This window comes from Rattus norvegicus, chromosome 5 (assembly GCF_036323735.1).
Source record: "Rattus norvegicus strain BN/NHsdMcwi chromosome 5, GRCr8, whole genome shotgun sequence".
NCBI lineage: Eukaryota > Metazoa > Chordata > Mammalia > Rodentia > Muridae > Rattus > Rattus norvegicus.
In genome coordinates, this window is record NC_086023.1 from 147671220 (window position 1) to 147689005 (window position 17786).

General features: G+C 54.4%; 1 protein-coding gene across 16 annotated transcripts in view; it reads left to right on the plus strand.

The window, feature by feature from the left end:
• Window positions 1-1339: 1339 nt before the first annotated feature.
• The window catches only part of Col16a1 (collagen type XVI alpha 1 chain), a 54449-nt gene continuing 38002 nt past the window's right edge, over window positions 1340-17786 (plus strand). For 7 of the 16 annotated variants that reach the window (XR_005504507.2, XM_006238946.5, XM_039110476.2 and 4 more), the window contains exons 1-28: window positions 1340-1433; window positions 1877-2080; window positions 3619-3725; window positions 5674-5766; window positions 5850-5967; window positions 6839-6962; window positions 7231-7497; window positions 8426-8506; window positions 8631-8756; window positions 9437-9490; window positions 9784-9810; window positions 10288-10323; window positions 11238-11264; window positions 12238-12300; window positions 12532-12573; window positions 12655-12699; window positions 12780-12815; window positions 13168-13230; window positions 13550-13594; window positions 13682-13777; window positions 14111-14149; window positions 14618-14662; window positions 14824-14859; window positions 15325-15435; window positions 15785-15820; window positions 16052-16087; window positions 16163-16273; window positions 16508-16552. Coding sequence is in view for 14 of the 16 variants with exons in the window: in XM_006238946.5 (XP_006239008.1) it covers window positions 3653-3725; window positions 5674-5766; window positions 5850-5967; window positions 6839-6962; window positions 7231-7497; window positions 8426-8506; window positions 8631-8756; window positions 9437-9490; window positions 9784-9810; window positions 10288-10323; window positions 11238-11264; window positions 12238-12300; window positions 12532-12573; window positions 12655-12699; window positions 12780-12815; window positions 13168-13230; window positions 13550-13594; window positions 13682-13777; window positions 14111-14149; window positions 14618-14662; window positions 14824-14859; window positions 15325-15435; window positions 15785-15820; window positions 16052-16087; window positions 16163-16273; window positions 16508-16552 (1875 nt within the window). In the remaining 2 variants the exon portion in view is untranslated. Of the gene's footprint in view, window positions 1434-1876; window positions 2081-3296; window positions 3399-3618; window positions 3726-5673; window positions 5767-5849; window positions 5968-6838; window positions 6963-7230; window positions 7498-8425; window positions 8507-8630; window positions 8757-9436; window positions 9491-9783; window positions 9811-10287; window positions 10324-11237; window positions 11265-12237; window positions 12301-12531; window positions 12574-12654; window positions 12700-12779; window positions 12816-13167; window positions 13231-13549; window positions 13595-13681; window positions 13778-14110; window positions 14150-14617; window positions 14663-14823; window positions 14860-15324; window positions 15436-15577; window positions 15667-15784; window positions 15821-16051; window positions 16088-16162; window positions 16274-16507; window positions 16553-17786 lie in introns of those variants that run through there. The other 9 variants (XR_005504508.2, XM_006238947.5, XM_006238951.5 and 6 more) reach the window with 6 other exon arrangements.

Genomic DNA, 17786 nt, shown 5'->3' on the forward strand with positions numbered 1-17786 from the left:
GGAAGCCCATCCTCACGGACGGAGGGTCTTAAGCTGCTTCCTTTCTAACCCCAACATACCCTACAGCCCTTTGCTTCCTCCTCTGAAGTTCATCCGAACTCAATTGTTTTTGCCCCTTTAGACCCTGAATATAAAGCAAACCTTTCCATCCCTTAATGCCCACCCCCACTCCCTACAGACCCTGTCCTCTGCTACGGATCCCAATAATGAAAATAGCAGCAAATCTCTCTCCTCTCATGTGCCAGACCTCGGCTAAGCATTCTCACAGATGTTGATGACTCTCCTTTAACAAAGCTACAGATGCAGCTGCCGCATCTCACCTCGCAGATGTGCAAATGGGATTAGAGATAAGAAGTAGATTTGAACCAGGCCTGCTGTGTTCAGATGCCCAGGAGGCCGAGACTGGAGGACGGTCTCAGTAAGCAGAGGCAAGGGGGATCTCTGAGTTCAAAGCCGGCCTGGTCTACACAGGGAGTTCCAAGACAGCCGGGGCTACATAGTTGAGAACCTATCTTTATAAAAGAAAGTTCTAGGTCTGCTTCTGCTATGGGCCAGCCTGAGCAACTTAGTGAGATGTGGTCTGGTTTTTGTTTTGTTTTGAGGCAAGGTTTCTCTGTGTAGCCGTGGCTGTCCTAGAACTCACTCTGTAGAGCAGGCTGGCCTCAACTCATAGCGATCCACTTGGCCCTGCCTCCTGAGTGCTGGGATTAAAGGCCACAGGCCTCCACCACCAGGCATGTGTGTGTACACCTGCACAAATTTACATATCGCACACACATACACACACATACATAAACACACACACACACACACACACACACACACACACACCACCACCACCACCACCACCACCACCACCACCACCACCACCACCACCACATTTTCTGGAAGTGTGGCTCAGTGGAAGAGCATTAGCCTAGAATATACAAACTCTAGGTTCAATATCTATTTTTTAAAAAAATGTTGGAGGGCCATGGAGGGATGGCTCAGAGGGTAAAGGTGCTTACCACCAAGACGGACAATCTTAGTTTGAGTCCCTCAAAACCCATGCTGTGGAAGGAGATAAGTAACTCCATGAATTGTTCTCTGAGTTCCACACATTCACCGCGGCATTTACAACTATGCCTGTGTACACGCCCCGCACACATGCATACAAACAAATTAAGTTTCTTAAAAGTCTACTTAAAGTTATAAAGCTGGAGCAGGGAGCAGGGAGCAGAGAGAGGGAGCAGGGATCTGAGCCTTTCCAGCCTCCTGGAGTGCAAGAGGACTCACTGATTCTACTTCTGTAGAAACGAGGACAGAGCAGAAGGAGTTAATTTAGCACAGGGTTGGGGAGTGGTGTTCTATCCCCTCCTCCCAGTGCAGACAGAGGTTCTACAGCCTAGGAATGCTAGGCCCAGGCACTGGAAAAAGCTGACCACTGAGGCTTGGTCAGTAGCCACGTCGCGGGCTCCACGACTATGGAGGAGGGTCCCTAGCTCTCTCCAGCTTTCTGGGGTCTCAGCCAAGGAAATAGGGGGGTGGGGACACGAACGAGGTCCCGTAAACCCCAGGCCTGATTCTGGGCGCGCCTAGCCTGGCCTCCCTCCCGCCAGCCAGCCGCAGGCGCCCCTTCCAGGGCAGCTCTGGGCACGCAAGGTCCCGCCTTGCCCCGCTCACCCGCGGGCTCACCTGGCTGGGGAAGCGGGACGGGCGGGCCCGGGCGCAGGGCCAGGCCAGGAGTGCGGCGGTGCAGTCCAGTGGCCAGCGCCTCCGCAGCCGCCGAGCCCTCGCGGCCTCCCTCCTCCTCCAGCCTGGCGGGCTGGCCCAGCTGTGTTCCATTAGCCTCTTGGCAGGCCCCCAGCCCCTTGGAACCGCCCTCTTCCCTCTCCAGGAGCGCCCGGCAGTCCCGGCAGGCGTGCGCTGCGGTGCGGCACTCAGTCTAGAGAACTCGGGACGCGGAAAAGCTGGGGACACCGCAGACTGGCAGGGAGAGATCGAGGATTCCCCTATGGGTCTGGACCCCTGGCCCTGCTTCCCATAGCTGGCGGCCTTGGGGCTGCCAGGATTGCTCAGTGAAAGGCTCCCCGGGCCGTTGGTAAGTGGGCCAGCACTGGACTGCTTCTTCCTCTGAGCTGAAAGGGCATTTTCTGCTACTGACTTGCTATGTGATCTTCAAGTGGCAAACCCTCTCTGAGGGCTTCAGTGCTCTGCTCTACGGTGGGGCGGTCTGGAAACGTCATGCTGGTCCTGCTGTCTCTGCCTCCATCTGTGTCTGTGTGGAGGGGGGCGGGGTCTCCTTGGAAGCATCTTTCTAGCTTATCCAACTATGGCCCTCCACTCAGTCTGAGGCCTGGGAGTGGGAGCCAGAAGCGAACATGTTGAGCACATCTATGTTGACGCCTCCACACGCACCCACATGCACCCACATGCTGCTTATAACCGGCTACCTTTCCATTGGCTGTCAGGAAAGGATGGTCAGGCTGGGACTGGAGAGTGGGAGATGCATACCCCTAGGATGGAGATGACTGGGGTGGGGGCACAGATCCATCCCAAGGAGGAGGGAAGAAGAACCCACTCCCATGTGTGTGTGTGTGTGTGTGTGTGTGTGTGTGTGTGTGTGTGTGTGTGTGTGAAGGGAGCTTTTATTCTGTATCCAGCCATAAGGGAGACAAGTTAGCATGGCACTGTAGAAAATCGGACTTGCAGTGCTCACAGGCTGGCTCTGGACAGCGATGTGTATGTAAACTCTGGGCTCATCAGTTCTCATGTCTCTTAGCATGCCTGTCTGCAGCTAGGTTTGAGTGCAGAGTCCCGGCACCTATGTGCCTGTGCGCCTACGTGTATTGTGCCGACACACATGGCTCCGTGTACTCGTGATCTGCCTGTCCTGGAAGGGGCCAGATGATATATGGCTCTGCTGGCCACTTGCTGAGCCTGCATTGATTTATCTGTGCCCATCCATCAGGGTTTAATAAAACGAAAAGACGAGCATCCATCAGCGGGAAAGGTTGGCAACAAGGTCCTGAGCCTGGGTGACCTGCTCTCCCGCCCCTGTGCACTCAAGGGGAAACTTTCTTGGCCCCTACAGAGCCCTGTGATCCCTGCCAAGAGACTCCGTCCAGTCTTCAGCCCCTGACCTTGTGGGTGCCTGGCAGGGCTACCTGTGCTTAGCTGAGCTCAGGGCTCCAGGTCCTGGGCCACTGTGCGCCAGGGCAGAACGCAGCCGTCAGAGCTCCGGGGTTCGTCCGAGCATTTTGATAAATTGCCCATGCTCAAGGCCCCTCTCTCTCCCTGCCTCTGTGGTCTTTTAGAACCCTCTAGACCTCTTCTCAACCCAGCGCCAAAGCTCTCCACACAGCCAGAAGCTGCCTGGAACTTGCTTCTGTGTTTCAGTCATTCTTCCTCCCAGGCTGGTGGGTGTCTGGGGCATACCGGTGGTTAAATATTTCCTTTATTACCACTGCCCAGATTCTCACCCCAGGCCTGTGTGGGGCCCCTGAGAGGAACTGAGGCCAAGCCCTTACCCCTGCAGTGCCTGGTGTGTGGGCCCCATAGAAGGCTGTCACTTACCCACACTATTGGGCACACTGAAGCTATCCCCCCCCCTCCATGTCCATGTCTCTGTTTTGTCAGGTGCTGAGGCTGTAGCTGATCTCTCTGGACCAACATGTTGGTATCCTGGGCTCCCGGCCTATGGGTGCTTGGGCTCTGGGCCACCTTCAGCCATGGAACAAATATAGGTGAGTTGACACAGACCTACATCTGGCTCGCTGAGGTGCTGGGGTCTTTACACATGTGACCATGTATAGCTTAGTCATGTGGCACTTATGGGTAAGTGTGGGGGAGGAGCTCAGGTTAGCTCAGGTGGTGTTTGCATACTTGAGCCTGTGTGAGTGAGCTGGTGTGTGTGTGTGTGTGTGTATGTGTGTGTGTGTGTGTGTGTGTGTGTGTGTGTGTATCTCTAGTTTTGCAACTTGAGAAGCTCTGTACATGCATTTGCATGTATGTACTCTTGGGTCTCTGGGCAGTGGGGAGCTCTCCCTCCTCAGCACATCCTTGTATTTCTTGCTAATTAGCAAGATGGGAAAGAGCAGGAACTATACTCTCTCTACAAAAGGCAACACTTCCACTTCCCTGAAGCTGCCCAGCCTCTCTGTTCTTTCTCACGGTAACGGCTCCATCCTCCAGCCAGAGGCTCCTCCTTTGCATCAGCCTGGGTCTCTGATCACTGCCCACCCCGAGGCTCAGCCTCTGGACAGGGAGAGGGTGCAGCTTTCCAGGGCCCAAAGCCAAGGGAAATTGACCAGGCAATCTGCCTGGCCTTGCTGGGTGCCCTCTGGGCTCGGCGGTAGCTGCACCACCTAGCCAGGAAGGAGCCGGACTGCTAGGGCCCATGTCCAGGTATCCAGGGTGTGTAGGACTGCTAGTGTATGTACATGTATGTGTGTGTGTGTACACCCGTGTGTGTCTGTGTATGTGTGTACATGTTTTTCTGTGTGTGTGTGTGTGTGTGTGTGTGTGTGTGTGTGTGTATACGTGTTTTTCTGTGTGTATGTTGAGAGTTTTTCCCTCCTCTCCCTCACTGGGTCCCCTAGAGGGCCTCGGGCAGAGAATTTCAACATCTGTAAGGAATCTGGGCCCATTGCCAAGGGTGAGTCACCCATTGCCTTGGAGATGCTCAAGACAGTGATGGTCTTTCCGGCCAGACTTGGGGGTGGAGATTCCTGTGGGTCACTGTGCCCAGGGACACGGAGCTCTATCTTTCAACTGGGCTGGGCAGGGAGTTGGAAGGTGACTTGATCGACTTGGTCCAGCTTTCCCATCAGCTTTGCTGGGAGGGCCGTTTGATCTTAGCTCCTGTCTGTTTGACGTAACACCCCCATCAACATTTCTGGGGACACAGCCTCAGGGAGAAGCCACTAAGCTGTCCCTTTGGGACTTTAAACTTGTGCCCTGGTTCAAAAGCTGGCACCACTTTAATACGCTTTGCCTGGAGCCTAAGCTTGGTGGTGTCCTTGACCTGTGAGCCCCTCAGTCTCTCCGGTTCTTTTTGTCCTGTCACTAGCTGGGTATGCAGGGGTGGAGGGGAAGCCATTGGAATTTCTACTTTGAATGTGGGGCGTAGAACACCACCCATTGCCTAGTGCACGTGGCAGCCCCGGGGGCACGGGTATGCATAGTTCATGCGAGTGTAGTCATGTATACACTGTGCGTGTAACACCAAGGTGCCCAAAGCTCACTTCCTCTGTCCCTACCCAGGCATAATACTAGGAGGAACGTGTACATGTGCACGGCTCCCCACTGTCTGGGCTCTGAACCACCTAACATTTCTTGTTTCTTTCACTACCTGTCACGGCTCCTGCCCCAACTGGGGGCACTGGGAGACCTGGCTCCCGGGGCTCTGGACACGTTCTGCTGTTGATTCACTCAGTGGCTTTGGGGCAGTCACAGATCTCAGCCCTCCCTGCTATGTGTGGGGGGGTCTTCCTGTGTAGCCACAGATCTCAGCCCTCCCTGCTATGTGCGGGGGGGGGGGGCTTCCTGTGTAGCCAGGGTCAGAGGCCAAGTGTGAGCATAGCCTCAAGGCAGACTAGGTTAAAGGTGCAGAAGGAAAACTATGGACATGTCCCCTCCTGAGATCCCCAGGAGCCCTGCTGGGCAGTCACCCTCCTGCGTTCCTAATGCTAGGGGCCAACTCTGTCCCAGGTGAGCGCTGCCCAACTTCACAGGAAGAAGGACTCAAGCTGGAACACAGCAGTGACCCGTCAACCAACATGACTGGTGAGTGCGGCCCCTTGCCAGCCCTGACCCACTTCCTGGAGTCTCCCGTGCCCCTTACCTGCTTCTCCTCTGATGTCCCGAAGGCTTCAACCTAATCCGCAGGCTGAACCTTATGAAGACATCCGCCATCAAAAAGATCCGCAACCCCAAGGGGCCTCTCATCTTGCGACTGGGGGCTGCCCCACTGACCCAAGCAACTCGGTAAAGGACTCTGGGAGGCCGCTGGAGTTCATACTGACCACAGCCATAACCCCCTGCGACTCTGGGTGTGAGGTCCAAGGCCAGGGCCTCTCTAGAGGCTGTTTTGGGCACTTCCCTGCCAAAAGTCTGCCTATTGTCCTCCATTGGGCTTGCAGGGTTGGCTTTGTGTGTGTGTGCGGTGTCTGGAAACCCAGCCTGGCTCTCGCTGGTAATGGCAAAGCCATGTTTAAATCTCACGGTCACCATGAGAACCCCAGGGTGGTATCAAGAGCCTGTGTCTATGTAAGTCTGGCTCCTGCTGGCCAATGTCTCCTTGTAGCTGTGTTCATACAGAACCCTTGGTCTTTTTCTCAGCATTATTCCTTCACGCCAGGCCTGTGCAGCCCAGGCTGGTTTCTTCAGGAGCCCCCTTTGCCAAAGTTGGAATGTAATGCTGAGATAGAAAAAGATTTAAGTTATTTATTATGCGTACGTGTTGTGCCTGCATGTTATGTCTGTGCGCCACATGCATGCACTGCCTATAGAGGCCAGAAGGGGGCATTAGATCTCCTGAGGCTCCAGTTACAGATGGTTACAAGATGCTCTGTGGGTGCTGGTGATCGAACCCTGGTTTTCAGGCTCTTAATGACCGAGCCATCTCTCCAGTCCTCTGAGATGATAATTCAATTCTGTTCATGCTCCTCTGCCCCACTGGACCCCAGGAGACTTCACGGGGACAAGCTTTCCCACCACTGGCTTTCCCAGCAGGCGGCCAACCCTTAGCACCCAGAAGGTGCTCAGTGAATATGCTAGGATGAATGTGTGTATGTTTGGGGCGTGAGAACTCAGCAGGCTCATCAATCCTCAGAGTGCCCTCTCTTCTCCACTATAGACGAGTGTTCCCTCGGGGCCTCCCCGAGGAGTTTGCCCTGGTCCTGACGGTCCTTCTGAAGAAACACACCTTCCGGAATACATGGTACTTATTCCAAGTGACTGACGCAAATGGGTACCCACAGGTGAGTCCACCCCTTCCTTCCCCCAGTCCTCGGGCAATGGTTCTATTAGTCTAACTCAGCTTCTATTCGAACTTGTGGTTCCTGGGCTTCTCTGCTCCATCGAGAGACCGCCTACCCCCAGCGCCCGACACACGCTCTCAGAATGCCCTCCGCTGTGACCCAGCTAGCTTTCTCCCCTCCTGTGAGACGAGCTTGAGGCCCCAGCTTGGCCAAGCTATGTCTCTGGAGTTCTGAATCTCTGTCCTTTCTCTTTTCCAATTTGTCACAGGTCTCCTTGGAAGTCAACAGCCAGGAGCGGACTCTAGAGCTCCGGGCACAGGGCCAAGATGGTGACTTTGTGTCCTGCATCTTCCCAGTGCCTCAGCTCTTCGATCTGCGTTGGCACAAGCTGATGCTGAGCGTGGCAAGCCGTGTGGCCTCTGTGCATGTGGACTGCGTCTCGGCTTCCTCCCAGCCTCTGGGGCCCCGGCAGCCCATCCGGCCTGGGGGACATGTGTTTCTGGGCTTGGACGCTGAGCAGGGCAAGCCGGTTTCAGTGAGTACTGGGTCCTAGTTTCTGCTCCCGCCTCTCAGGGAGCCTTGAGCTCCTGAGGGTGTACTTCAGAGGCCTCATTTGGAGCCATCGCCTTTCTAGGTAGCCTAACCAAGCTAACCCGACATTCGAAGCCCTCTGCCATCTGGGTTCTATAGGTCTCCAGCATATTCCTCTCATCTCTCTACTGAGCACTGTGGTCAAGTCTGATGGTCGCCTACTAAATTTGCATATTTGCACCTTTGCTCATGCTTTCCCCTTTACTTGCAATGCTTTTCCTTGTACATTCATTTGCAGGATGGGCTCAGTTTGAATGGAGCCCCCTCTTCCTGACTACCTCTTCCATCTTCCTCTGGGAATATAGTCTCCCCCTCCCCTCCCTTCCCTCTCCCTCCCCCCTCTCCCTCTCCCTCCTCCCCCTCCCTCTCCCCTCCCCATCCCTCTCCCCTCCTCCTTCTCTCTCTCTCCACCTCTCTCTTTCCACCTCTCTCTCTACCTCTCCCTCCCTCCCCTCCTCCTCCTCCTCCTTCTCTCTCCCTCTCCCTCTCCCTCTCCCTTTCCCCTTCCCTCCCTCTCCTTCTCCCTCTCCCTTTCCTTCTCCCTCTCCCTCCTTCTCTCTCTTCCTCTCCACCTCTCTCTCTCTCCACCTCTCTCTTTCCCTCCCCTCCCCTCCCCACCTCCTCCTGCTCCTCCTTCTCTCTCTCTCTCTCTCTCTCTCTCTCTCTCTCCATCTCTTTCCATTCCTTCCCTCCCTCCCTCCCTCCTCTCTCTACTTTTGGCAACAGCTCTATTCTTGATGGCCTCCCCCCCGACCAACCTGGAAAGACCCTAAAGTCCAATCCTGGGGCGAAGACGTCTTTGAGCTTCTTTGGGGACCGTGGAAGAACTATTTGATCATCTGAAATAAGATGAACTTGTGTGTCCCCTGCAGTTTGACCTTCAGCAGGCGCACATCTACTGTGACCCGGAGCTGGTGCTGGAGGAAGGCTGCTGTGAGATCTTACCGGGAGGGGTGAGTAGCTGGCTCCTAGCACACGCTGTGCTGGAGAGGGGGCAGCCTGCACAGGGATGGCAGAGGTCTGAGGATGCATCTGCCTCTGTACTGACCCCGACTGCTTTTCTCCCATATTGAGCAGTGTCCCCCAGAGACCTCCAAGTCACGCCGGGACACCCAGAGTAATGAGCTCATTGAGATCAATCCTCAGACCGAGGGCAAGGTCTACACCCGCTGCTTCTGCTTGGAAGAACCTCATAACAGCAAGGTGGGTGAGCAGGGGAGACGCAGGGGAGACTGTTCCACCCCTAACCTGGCTGAGGCCTGCACCAGGTTCAGCTGAGCATGTGCCTAGGCTGGGGGAAGACCCCTGAAGATGGACTCACTGTAGGTCTTACCTGATGGAACTCAGGGAGACAGAGAGAGGACCCATAGGGTAACCCTGTGCCTTCTACTTGTTGTCACTGAGCATTATTCTGCTGTATTCCTCACTCTGGCTAGACCATCCTGTGGTGGGCAGGACCCCATTTGCAGTTTCTCTTATACATGGATATCTGGGCCAGGATGCACTGGATTCTGGGCTCCCTCATTTTCCCAGCACCATGGCCAGCTGCCCTGTCCACGCTCAGGTTCTTAGGAGATGGCAGGGACACTTCCTCCTTCCCTCAGCCCCACCCTCAGGCTGGGCAGTGTCCCTGCCTACCCAGGCAGTGTGCCCAGCCTTTGGCTGCAGAAACACAAGATCCCATTGATTCAATGCCTGTTTTCTATGTCATCACATGGGAGGGGGGGAAGGGGTAGCCATGGGGCAGCCTCAGGGGCCTGAGCAAACCCTTCATGATCTGGGAGGTGCCAGATGCCAAACTGAGGGGGTTCCTGGCATCCGTGTGCTCTGCCTGGATGCCCCACTCCAGCATGGACCCCAGAACTGTCTTTCTGTCTGCCCAGGTGGACGCACAGCTGATGGGAAGAAGCAGCCAGAAGGCAGAAAGGGGGACAAAGGTAGAGACAGTGGCTGAGGGGGTGAGCCCACGGTTACCCTCCGTCTGCCCTGCATTCCCTCTATAAAACCCCTGGAAAAGATGCTGTACTCCCACTCTCTTCCTGCCCAGACAGAGCTCGGCTTCTGGTGCCAGCTCTGAGAAGGAAAGAGATTGGACGGGACACAGTACTGGGCATTCTCTCTCTAGAGAGCTGGCTTCTGCCTGCTCTTATGCAGGGGTGAGGAGGGGGTGGGGTTAAAGCAATGTTTGGTCCCAGGCTCCTCTTCTACCCCCATGCCTCCTTTTCCTCAGGCCCACCAGGAGACTGGAGCCAGCGAGGTGAGCCTTTTGTCTGGGTTGGTCTCTAGGACTGTGGGGAGGGAGGTGTCAATGCTAACTCTTTGGATAAAGGTTTGCAGCATGGAGCCTAAAGTGTAGGGGTGATGGATAACTGTGAAGCACCCAACATCCCTAAGGGTCCAACTCTAGGCCTTGTCTGCCCTGGATTGTTGGGTGGAAGTCCAGGAAGCCATTCCTGCTGATTTAGAGGTCAATGGCCGTGGTCATCTTGGGGAAAACCTAAGTCTTTGCTGTGAAACCCTTCTTCAGTGACAGACTGTGTAGCCTTGGGCTTCTAGCTGTTTTACTGTTTCTGTCTCACTTTCTTTTGTTCCTTTTGAAGAGGTGGTGTTTGGGCCTTGAGGGTGTGTGTGTGTGTGTGTGTGTGTGTGTGTGTGTGTGTGTGTGACACTTGTGCTGGGCAGGGCTAATCTCAGAGGCTCAGAGTTGATCTGCGGGTCTGTTCTTTCTTTTCAGTGTCCGCCCTGTGCCCGCAGCGCCCGGGAGAGCAATGTGAGTGAATGAAGGAGCACAGCCAGTCTGGGAGTGGGTGTTGCCTGGAGTGGACTGGAGCTTCCTGGTAGAGGACAAGGGGGCTTTGTTCAATTTCCCATCACTCCCCTGCCTGTTTCCCAGAGCCGTGCTTGTCCCCACCCTTAAGCCCACCGAGCCAGGGCTGCCTTCTAGGCATTGAAATCTCAATGGAGTGTTGTGATCCAGAGTGGTGGCTTGCTTAGGGGATGGGGTGGGGTGGAGTACAGGACTCAAGACCTTGGTTGCTGGTTTCAGCTGTGCAGTTGCCCTCCAGGTCTTAGATCCACTTTGATTGGAAGGTACCATATGCCACCTTGGGGACTTAGAGCAGGGGAGGAACAGCCCAGTGCCACACAGCTCAGAGCCTGGGCATTCTCCTGTCCTCCTCGAAAGCTAGCCTAGCCCAGCCTTCCCACTGGGAGTTGGGAGGACAGGGTTCCATGAGCCGTTTGGTACCTACTGTGCCCCTTCTGTAGGCAGCAAGAGTTACCTTGTTTTCAGCTGTTGAGCTTCATCTATTCATAAAGGGCATGAACCCCCTAATTCTGGGGGGACTTAGAAGTACCCACACTTCTTCCTGCCTGCCTGCCTCTCATTCTCCCATCAAATCCCAGATGTGCTGGGGTTGCCATGGCAACCGAGTGACCATGTTAGCCTAACAATTTGAGGTGGGGCTGGCCAAAAGCAGGCAGGTTGGAGAAAGTCGACCCCTATGTTGGCTTTATTGCCTTGAAAAGCAGAGTACAGCATGCTAATTGGCCAAGGAGGCAGAGTTGGGGGTGGGACTCTGGCCCTGCCATCATGCTGTGTGAACCCAGCTGACTTGCTTGCTCTCTCTGGGCAGCTGGTTGCTCCCTAAAGTTAATATTCTCTTCCTTCTTCTGTTCCCTTAGGTCACACTTGGTCCCCCTGGCCTCAAGGTAAGACCTAGAAGAGAACAGAATTCTCATCTTCCTTGGTGACCTTGGTCCTTCCCACCTTGTGAGCCTCTATAGTACTGTGTTTATAGCAGGACTACTCCAGTGTGCTTAAGCACGTGTTGGAACCAGTGGGTTGTGTGTATAGGGTCCAGAGCTACCCTCTGCTGAGACCCTCTGTGTACCAGGTCTTGTGCCCTGTGACCCATCCTAAAAGGCAAGTGCTCCCCTTGAGCGTCAGGGGAGACTGAGGACTCATTGTGTCAGTCATAGGTTGGAGTGATCGTGTGTGGGTGTACCTGTATGTTCTGGAACACATGTCTGTGCCCATGTGACCACAGGCTGAATGTTGAACCCATATACACCTGCGGGCCTCATGGGCCCCAAGCTTGTGAGTGACGGGTGGGCATGGCTCATGTAGGCGAATGCCGTGCTTCCTTTGCCCGCTGTGAGCGTGCGGGCTCTGCCGGTTGTGGTGCCTACGGCACCCCCTGTCTGCTTTGCTTCTGTCTGGAGACGGCCATTGCATCCATTCTACCTTTATTGGTGAAGAATCAGGGAGGTGACCTGACTCTGCCCCGAGTCCTGTGGTAGCAAGCACAAGGCTTGAGCTCAGGAGACCTGACAATTAGCTGTCATGGGTTTATGTCATCCCGAGGGTCTATGCAGCATGTTCACGTGCCGAGGACATGCTGTGTGTTTGCTAATGTGAATGCCTGTGGGTGTGGGGGAGGGGATACTCCCTGTGTGAGACCCCTTCCCATGCGCCATGTGTGATAAGTGCACGGTGGGGGAGGGGGTAGGAGGAGGGAGTGTGTGTGTGAATGTGTGAGAGTGTGTGTGTGTGTGTGTGTGTGTGTGTGTGTGTGTGTGTGTGCGTGCACTTGCATATTAGGTGGGTGGAGGCAACCAGGAGTGGGGAGCACTTTTTGGAGGCTCCCTTGAGGCACAGTCATCATTCTGGTTTTACCCACAGGGAGGGAAAGGTGACCAAGGCCTGACTGGACCATCAGGCCCCAAGGGAGAGAAGGGAGCACGGGTAAGTGCCCTAACCAGCTCCCGATCAGGGCCTCTCCCGCCTAGCCAGGGCTTGGTGGGATGTAAGCTCGCACCCCCTCATCTCAACGGGGAGTCTGGCCACTTGGACAGGGTGCTGGTGGGGCTAATGTGCAAAAGCTTAATATTCTAGGGACACCTGGGCCTTTCCTAGCAGCAGGTTTTTGTTGACTCCCCCAGAAGGTCCTAGCCCTGACCCGTTCCTTACTCACAGGGCAATGACTGTGTTCGAATCTCCCCAGATGGCCCACTTCAGGTAAGATTGACTTCGAGGGCAGGCTTGTTTCAAGGCTCAGGCAGGGCCATTCTGGTCATTTGACCCCTTCTCCTTTGTCAGTGTGCAGAAGGTCCGAAAGGAGAGAAGGGAGAATCAGGAGACTTGGTAAGCCTGGGACCCGCCACAGGGCAGGATGCATCCTGGGCTAGGCCTCATCATTCATTTGTGTCCCCTCCTCATCTTAGGGACCCTCAGGACTCCCGGGCCCAACAGGCCAGAAGGTAAATAGGCTTATGTTTGGAGGGGTAGGTTACCCGGTGGCCGTACATTCAAGAGGAGGGAAGTAGCTGAGGCCTTCCTGCAGGATGGTGACAGTTGGCAGAATTGACTGCCCTTCCCCAGCCCTTCTAACCTCCTGCCCTGTCCAGATACCCACCACATCTAGAAGGAAATGTCCCCACGCTTGTTGTATGAGTGGCCTGGCTGGTTTGGAAGTTCTTTCTGTTGTCTGCCCTCCTGTGGAAAGAAGAGGCAGAGTCAGGGAGGGAGACTCTGGAAGGCCCTTGCCCCTCCCCCACAGAAACTGTGAGGTTTCTTTTCCTCAGTCCAGCTCCCCCTCTCTTCCTTCTCCAGGGCCAGAAAGGGGAGAAGGGCGATGGAGGCCTCAAAGGACTGCCGGGAAAGCCGGGGCGAGATGTATGTTGCTGGGAACCCTCCCCCTAGGGCCCAGAATGCTAGACTTCTAACTCAGATCCACCCTCCTCCTCCTGGCCAAGGAAGCGAGGCACTGTGTCCCCAGGAGGCACTGTGTCCCAGGAGGCACAGCAAAGGGGTTCAGGTGCTGAACCCGGGCCTCTTGACTTTCAACCTTTGACCTCGTTGGTCTCAGGGCACCAGGTTGGGGTCTGGCATTGGGGGAGGGCAGGTGAGGGGGTACAGGAGGATAATTACCGCTGTCTCAGGGGGGCAGGTGCCAGGATCCTGGTCGTCCCTACCTCAGCCCTCTTTCCCACAGGGTCGGCCAGGAGAGATCTGTGTCATTGGGCCCAAAGGGCAGAAAGTGAGTTGCAGGCCTGGGTGTGGGAAGGGCGTTCAGTAGGGGTAAGGTGGTGCCTCTCTCATACCTATTTATGTGTGTGTGTGCCAGGGAGACCCTGGCTTTGTTGGGCCTGAGGGATTGGCAGGAGAGCCTGGGCCCCCTGGCCTACCCGGACCACCTGGGATAGGACTGCCTGGGACTCCTGTAAGTGTCCCCTCACCTGTCCTGCCACCCTCTCCTGAGACCTTTGTTCCCCCCAGGGTGGGGCTGAGTTGGGGATAAGACCCAGTACCAGGAGTGCAGTTTGGAGGGTGACTTAAGACAAAAGCACTCAGAGGGGTGGATGGGGAGGAGAACAGCCATATAGAAGGGGAGGGGAAGGGGCTAGGGGGCTGATGGACAGTGAACTGGGAAAGGGAATAACATTTGAAATTTAAATAAGAAATACCCAAGTTAATAAAAATGGAAGAAAAAAGAGACAAAACCACTCACCATGCTATAGAGAGAAAACTTGTATCACCCCGTTTCTGCCATCAGGGAGATCCAGGTGGCCCACCAGGCCCTAAAGGAGCAAAGGTAGGCGCAGGAGTGTTGTGGACATGGTGGGGAGGGATGTGTGATTATGCAGCGTGCATGTCAGGAGGTGACCAGGCACTGGGCTGAGAGAGGCCCAGTTCAACCAGGGTTTATGGGGTAGGGGACTGTCTCTACTCCAGTACTAGCTGGAGTGGGGACCTTGGTGAGCAGCTAGTACTGGAACTGTCTGTATGTCTGTCTGTCTGTCTGTATGTATGTATGTATGTATGTATGTATGTATGTATGTCACCTCCTCCTTATTGTACTAGGGAAGGGTACTCAGAGCCCTTGTCATCTCTTATCTTTTTCCAGAGCTAGGCACGCAGGAAGACAGGCGTTAGGAAGAGAGGGTTTATCCAGTGAGTGGTCCTGACAGAGATGGGAGGCTAAGCTGAGGGTCAGAATGAAGGGACAGATGGGCAGAGGTCACATCAGTGGGAGTCTCCCCTTTAACCCGTCTGATTACAGGGCAGCTCTGGAATACCAGGAAAGGAAGGCCCAGGAGGGAAGCCGGTGAGTGACCACAAACAGGGGAGGGCCTTCTTGCTCACCATGCTCAGATCTGTTCCTCCAAAGCCTCCATGGTGAAGGGCTTGGGTCCTCAGCTCCTTCCCGCCATAGCAATCCCTGTGCCTGGTATTAATGCCCCATGCTTTTTTTCACTTTCCCAATAGGGGAAGCCAGGAGTACCCGGGACTAAGGGAGAAAAGGTAGGCTCCATGTCTGGTGGCCCTAGGTTGGGGTGGGAGCAGGTTCTACTCTGAGTAGCAGGGACACTCTGCCCCCACCTCAGGTGACACTTATTACTGTGGAAGGAAGGTTTGTGATCAGATCAGGAGCTTACCTGGGGGGTCAGCCAGATCTAGACCCTACCTCAGGCATCTGCATGGTCTATGAGCATGGAGCGTCATTTAGCTTCTCTCTCAGCCCAAGTCTCATATCTGTCAATGGAACACATGTATCTCACCTGGCTTGCTTTGAGGACATAGTTTCAGGATGTTGGGGACTCCTTTCCTGAATGAATGAATCACTTGGACAGGCAGCCCCTGCAGTTGTCCTGCTGTCTGTCCACTTTGATGATGGGAAACACCAAAAACGGGTGTGACAGGAAAGGCTTTGTCTTTCCTGAGGACTCAGCCCCACCCTAACCACTTGTGGTTCTTGTCTTCTGCTAGGGTGACCCCTGTGAAGTGTGTCCAACGCTGCCCGAAGGGTTCCAGAACTTTGTGGGGCTCCCTGGAAAGCCAGGGCCTAAAGGAGAACCAGGTGATCCTGCTCCAGCCAGGGTGAGTGCCCAAGTGGCCACTGAGAAACATACACAAGACAGACCCCGAGGAAATGGGTGCTTCTCAGTACCACCAAGATTAGACCCAGAGTTGCCTAGATGGGATTTGAACCATAGAGCTTGGGGTGGGGCTAGAGTGTCATCCCAGGTTTCCATGGCAACCTCCCAGCACTTTCCCCCCCAAGAGACTCTACAGTATCTTTTGGACTAGATAGGGTAGAACCATCTCACTGTGAGTGAAGGTTGGCTGGGTTCGGGTATTGGGTAGAGAAAATGAAAGAAAGTAGTCAGGGCAAGGGTTAAGGTCCTCAGCCTCCTCACCTGACTCCTTCATATACCCTGTCTTTCAGGAGGGCCTAGGAACTGTTGGACTGAAAGGTGACCGGGTGTGTAAAGAACTTTCTAATGTGGACATTTAGGTTAAATTTATTTCCCTTTTTGTTATATGGGTTGATGGGCACTGCCTCTGGGATGCTGGCTTTGAATCCCTCAGGAATGGGGCAGTTTAAAGAAAATGTATGTGGTGTGTCACACTGCTATCCTTAAATACAGCTAGAGCATTTGGGCTGTCCCAATATGTCTCATCTTAGCCCACAAATCATTTCTTTTCCTTGCAGGGAGATCCAGGCATCCAAGGAATGAAAGGAGAGAAGGTGAGGGGCCCCTGTGCCCTGGTCCTCGCCTTCCGTCCACCTGAGAGAATTTTGATTGCTCTCTTCCTTCCCTAGGGGGAACCCTGCTCATCCTGCAGTTCAGGTGTTGGGGCCCAGCATCTTGGGCCCTCCACTGGGGTCAATGAAGACATGGGCTCCCCTGTCCATGGTTTACCTGGCCTTCCGGTGAGTGATCTGCCCTGGGCATATTGGTCCTGGCTCTTTGGGTCCCATGTTTTGGGGCAGGGACCAAGAGGAAGCCATGAAGCAGCCTACATCCTGGTGTTTTCCTCCATCCCTGTGCTAGCAACCGCCTAGCAGTCCCTCGTTCCTTTCTCTTGTTGATTGGATGCTGGGAGCTTGGAGGGGTGTCAGGCAAAGGTGCCATAACTCCATCTTGGGGTTTTGTTTCGTTTTAAGGGCAAACCTGGAATTCCCGGGCCAAGAGGCATGAAAGGAGAGAAGGTGAGGCCTGGGCTAGACATCAGGGGCACAGGCAAGGCAGGGGGAGACAGCCCTGGAAGGCAAGCGAGGCAGGGGTCAAACTGCAGCTTCACAGAGAGAGCCATCCACCAGGGCTTCCCCGAGCAGAGGCAAGGAATTTAGATCCAAGAACCTCATGTTCTCCCAGAGAATTCCTTGGTGTTGTATTCTTAATTTAATAATAATCTAAAACGATTAGGCACATCCAAGACTACCTTAAAGCAAAATAATATTTAACTCTCCTTTTCTACTTATCACGTGCCAGGCACTGTTCCAAGCCTTGTGCATGCTTTAATCTCGTTTCATCCTCCCAAGCTTTAGTGGAGTACATTTCTCTACTCTTCCCATTGTCTGGGTGAGGAAAAGGAGACATTCAAAAGGCCCAGAGACGGGGCTGGGGATTTAGCTCAGTGGTAGAGCGCTTACCTAGGAAGCGCAAGGCCCTGGGTTCGGTCCCCAGCTCCGAAAAAAAGAACCAAAAAAAAAAAAAAAGGCCCAGAGACTCTCCCAATGCCTCGTGGGTATTTGAGCATGGGGAAGTCTGGCCCCAGAGTCAATGATCTCCACCGGCCTGTTGGCTAGATTCTGATGCCGGTGTTCACATTTGTGTTCGTGATTGTGCCGGAGACAGAAGCATTGGATCTCTAATAGAGGCTTGCTCAGATGAGGGGCTCTGTGGATGTGAGAGTGCCCAAGTGGGAGACACATTGGGGTGTGTTCAGACTCACAAGGTATTTCTCAAATGGAGTTGTAGTTCCCCTCCCAACGCCTGCTCTCCTTCCGCTCGTGTGTAGTATGTGCGTGTGTGTGCCTATGTGTTCGTGCATGTTACTGAGAGTGAACCAGGATCTAGCGTATGCTTTGCAAGCACTCTACACCGAGTGACATCCCCTGCTCCAAAGAGACCTGAGGAACCCTTACTTTACTCTTTATTATGAGAGAGGGTCTCACTAAGTTGCCCAGGCTGGCTTTGAACTCACAATGTACCTCAGACAGGCCTTGACCTGTGATCCTCTTACCTATCCCTCCTTTTTTTTTTTTTTCCTTTTTTTCGGAGCTGGGGACCGAACTCAGGGCCTTGCGCTTGCTAGGCAAGCGCTCTGCCACTGAGCTAAATCCCCAACCCTCTATCCCTCCTTAAGTAGCTGTCTTAGAGGCCCATGCCACCAAGCGTGACCAGCCTTTCCCATCGCAGCAAATAGCATAACCCGAATCC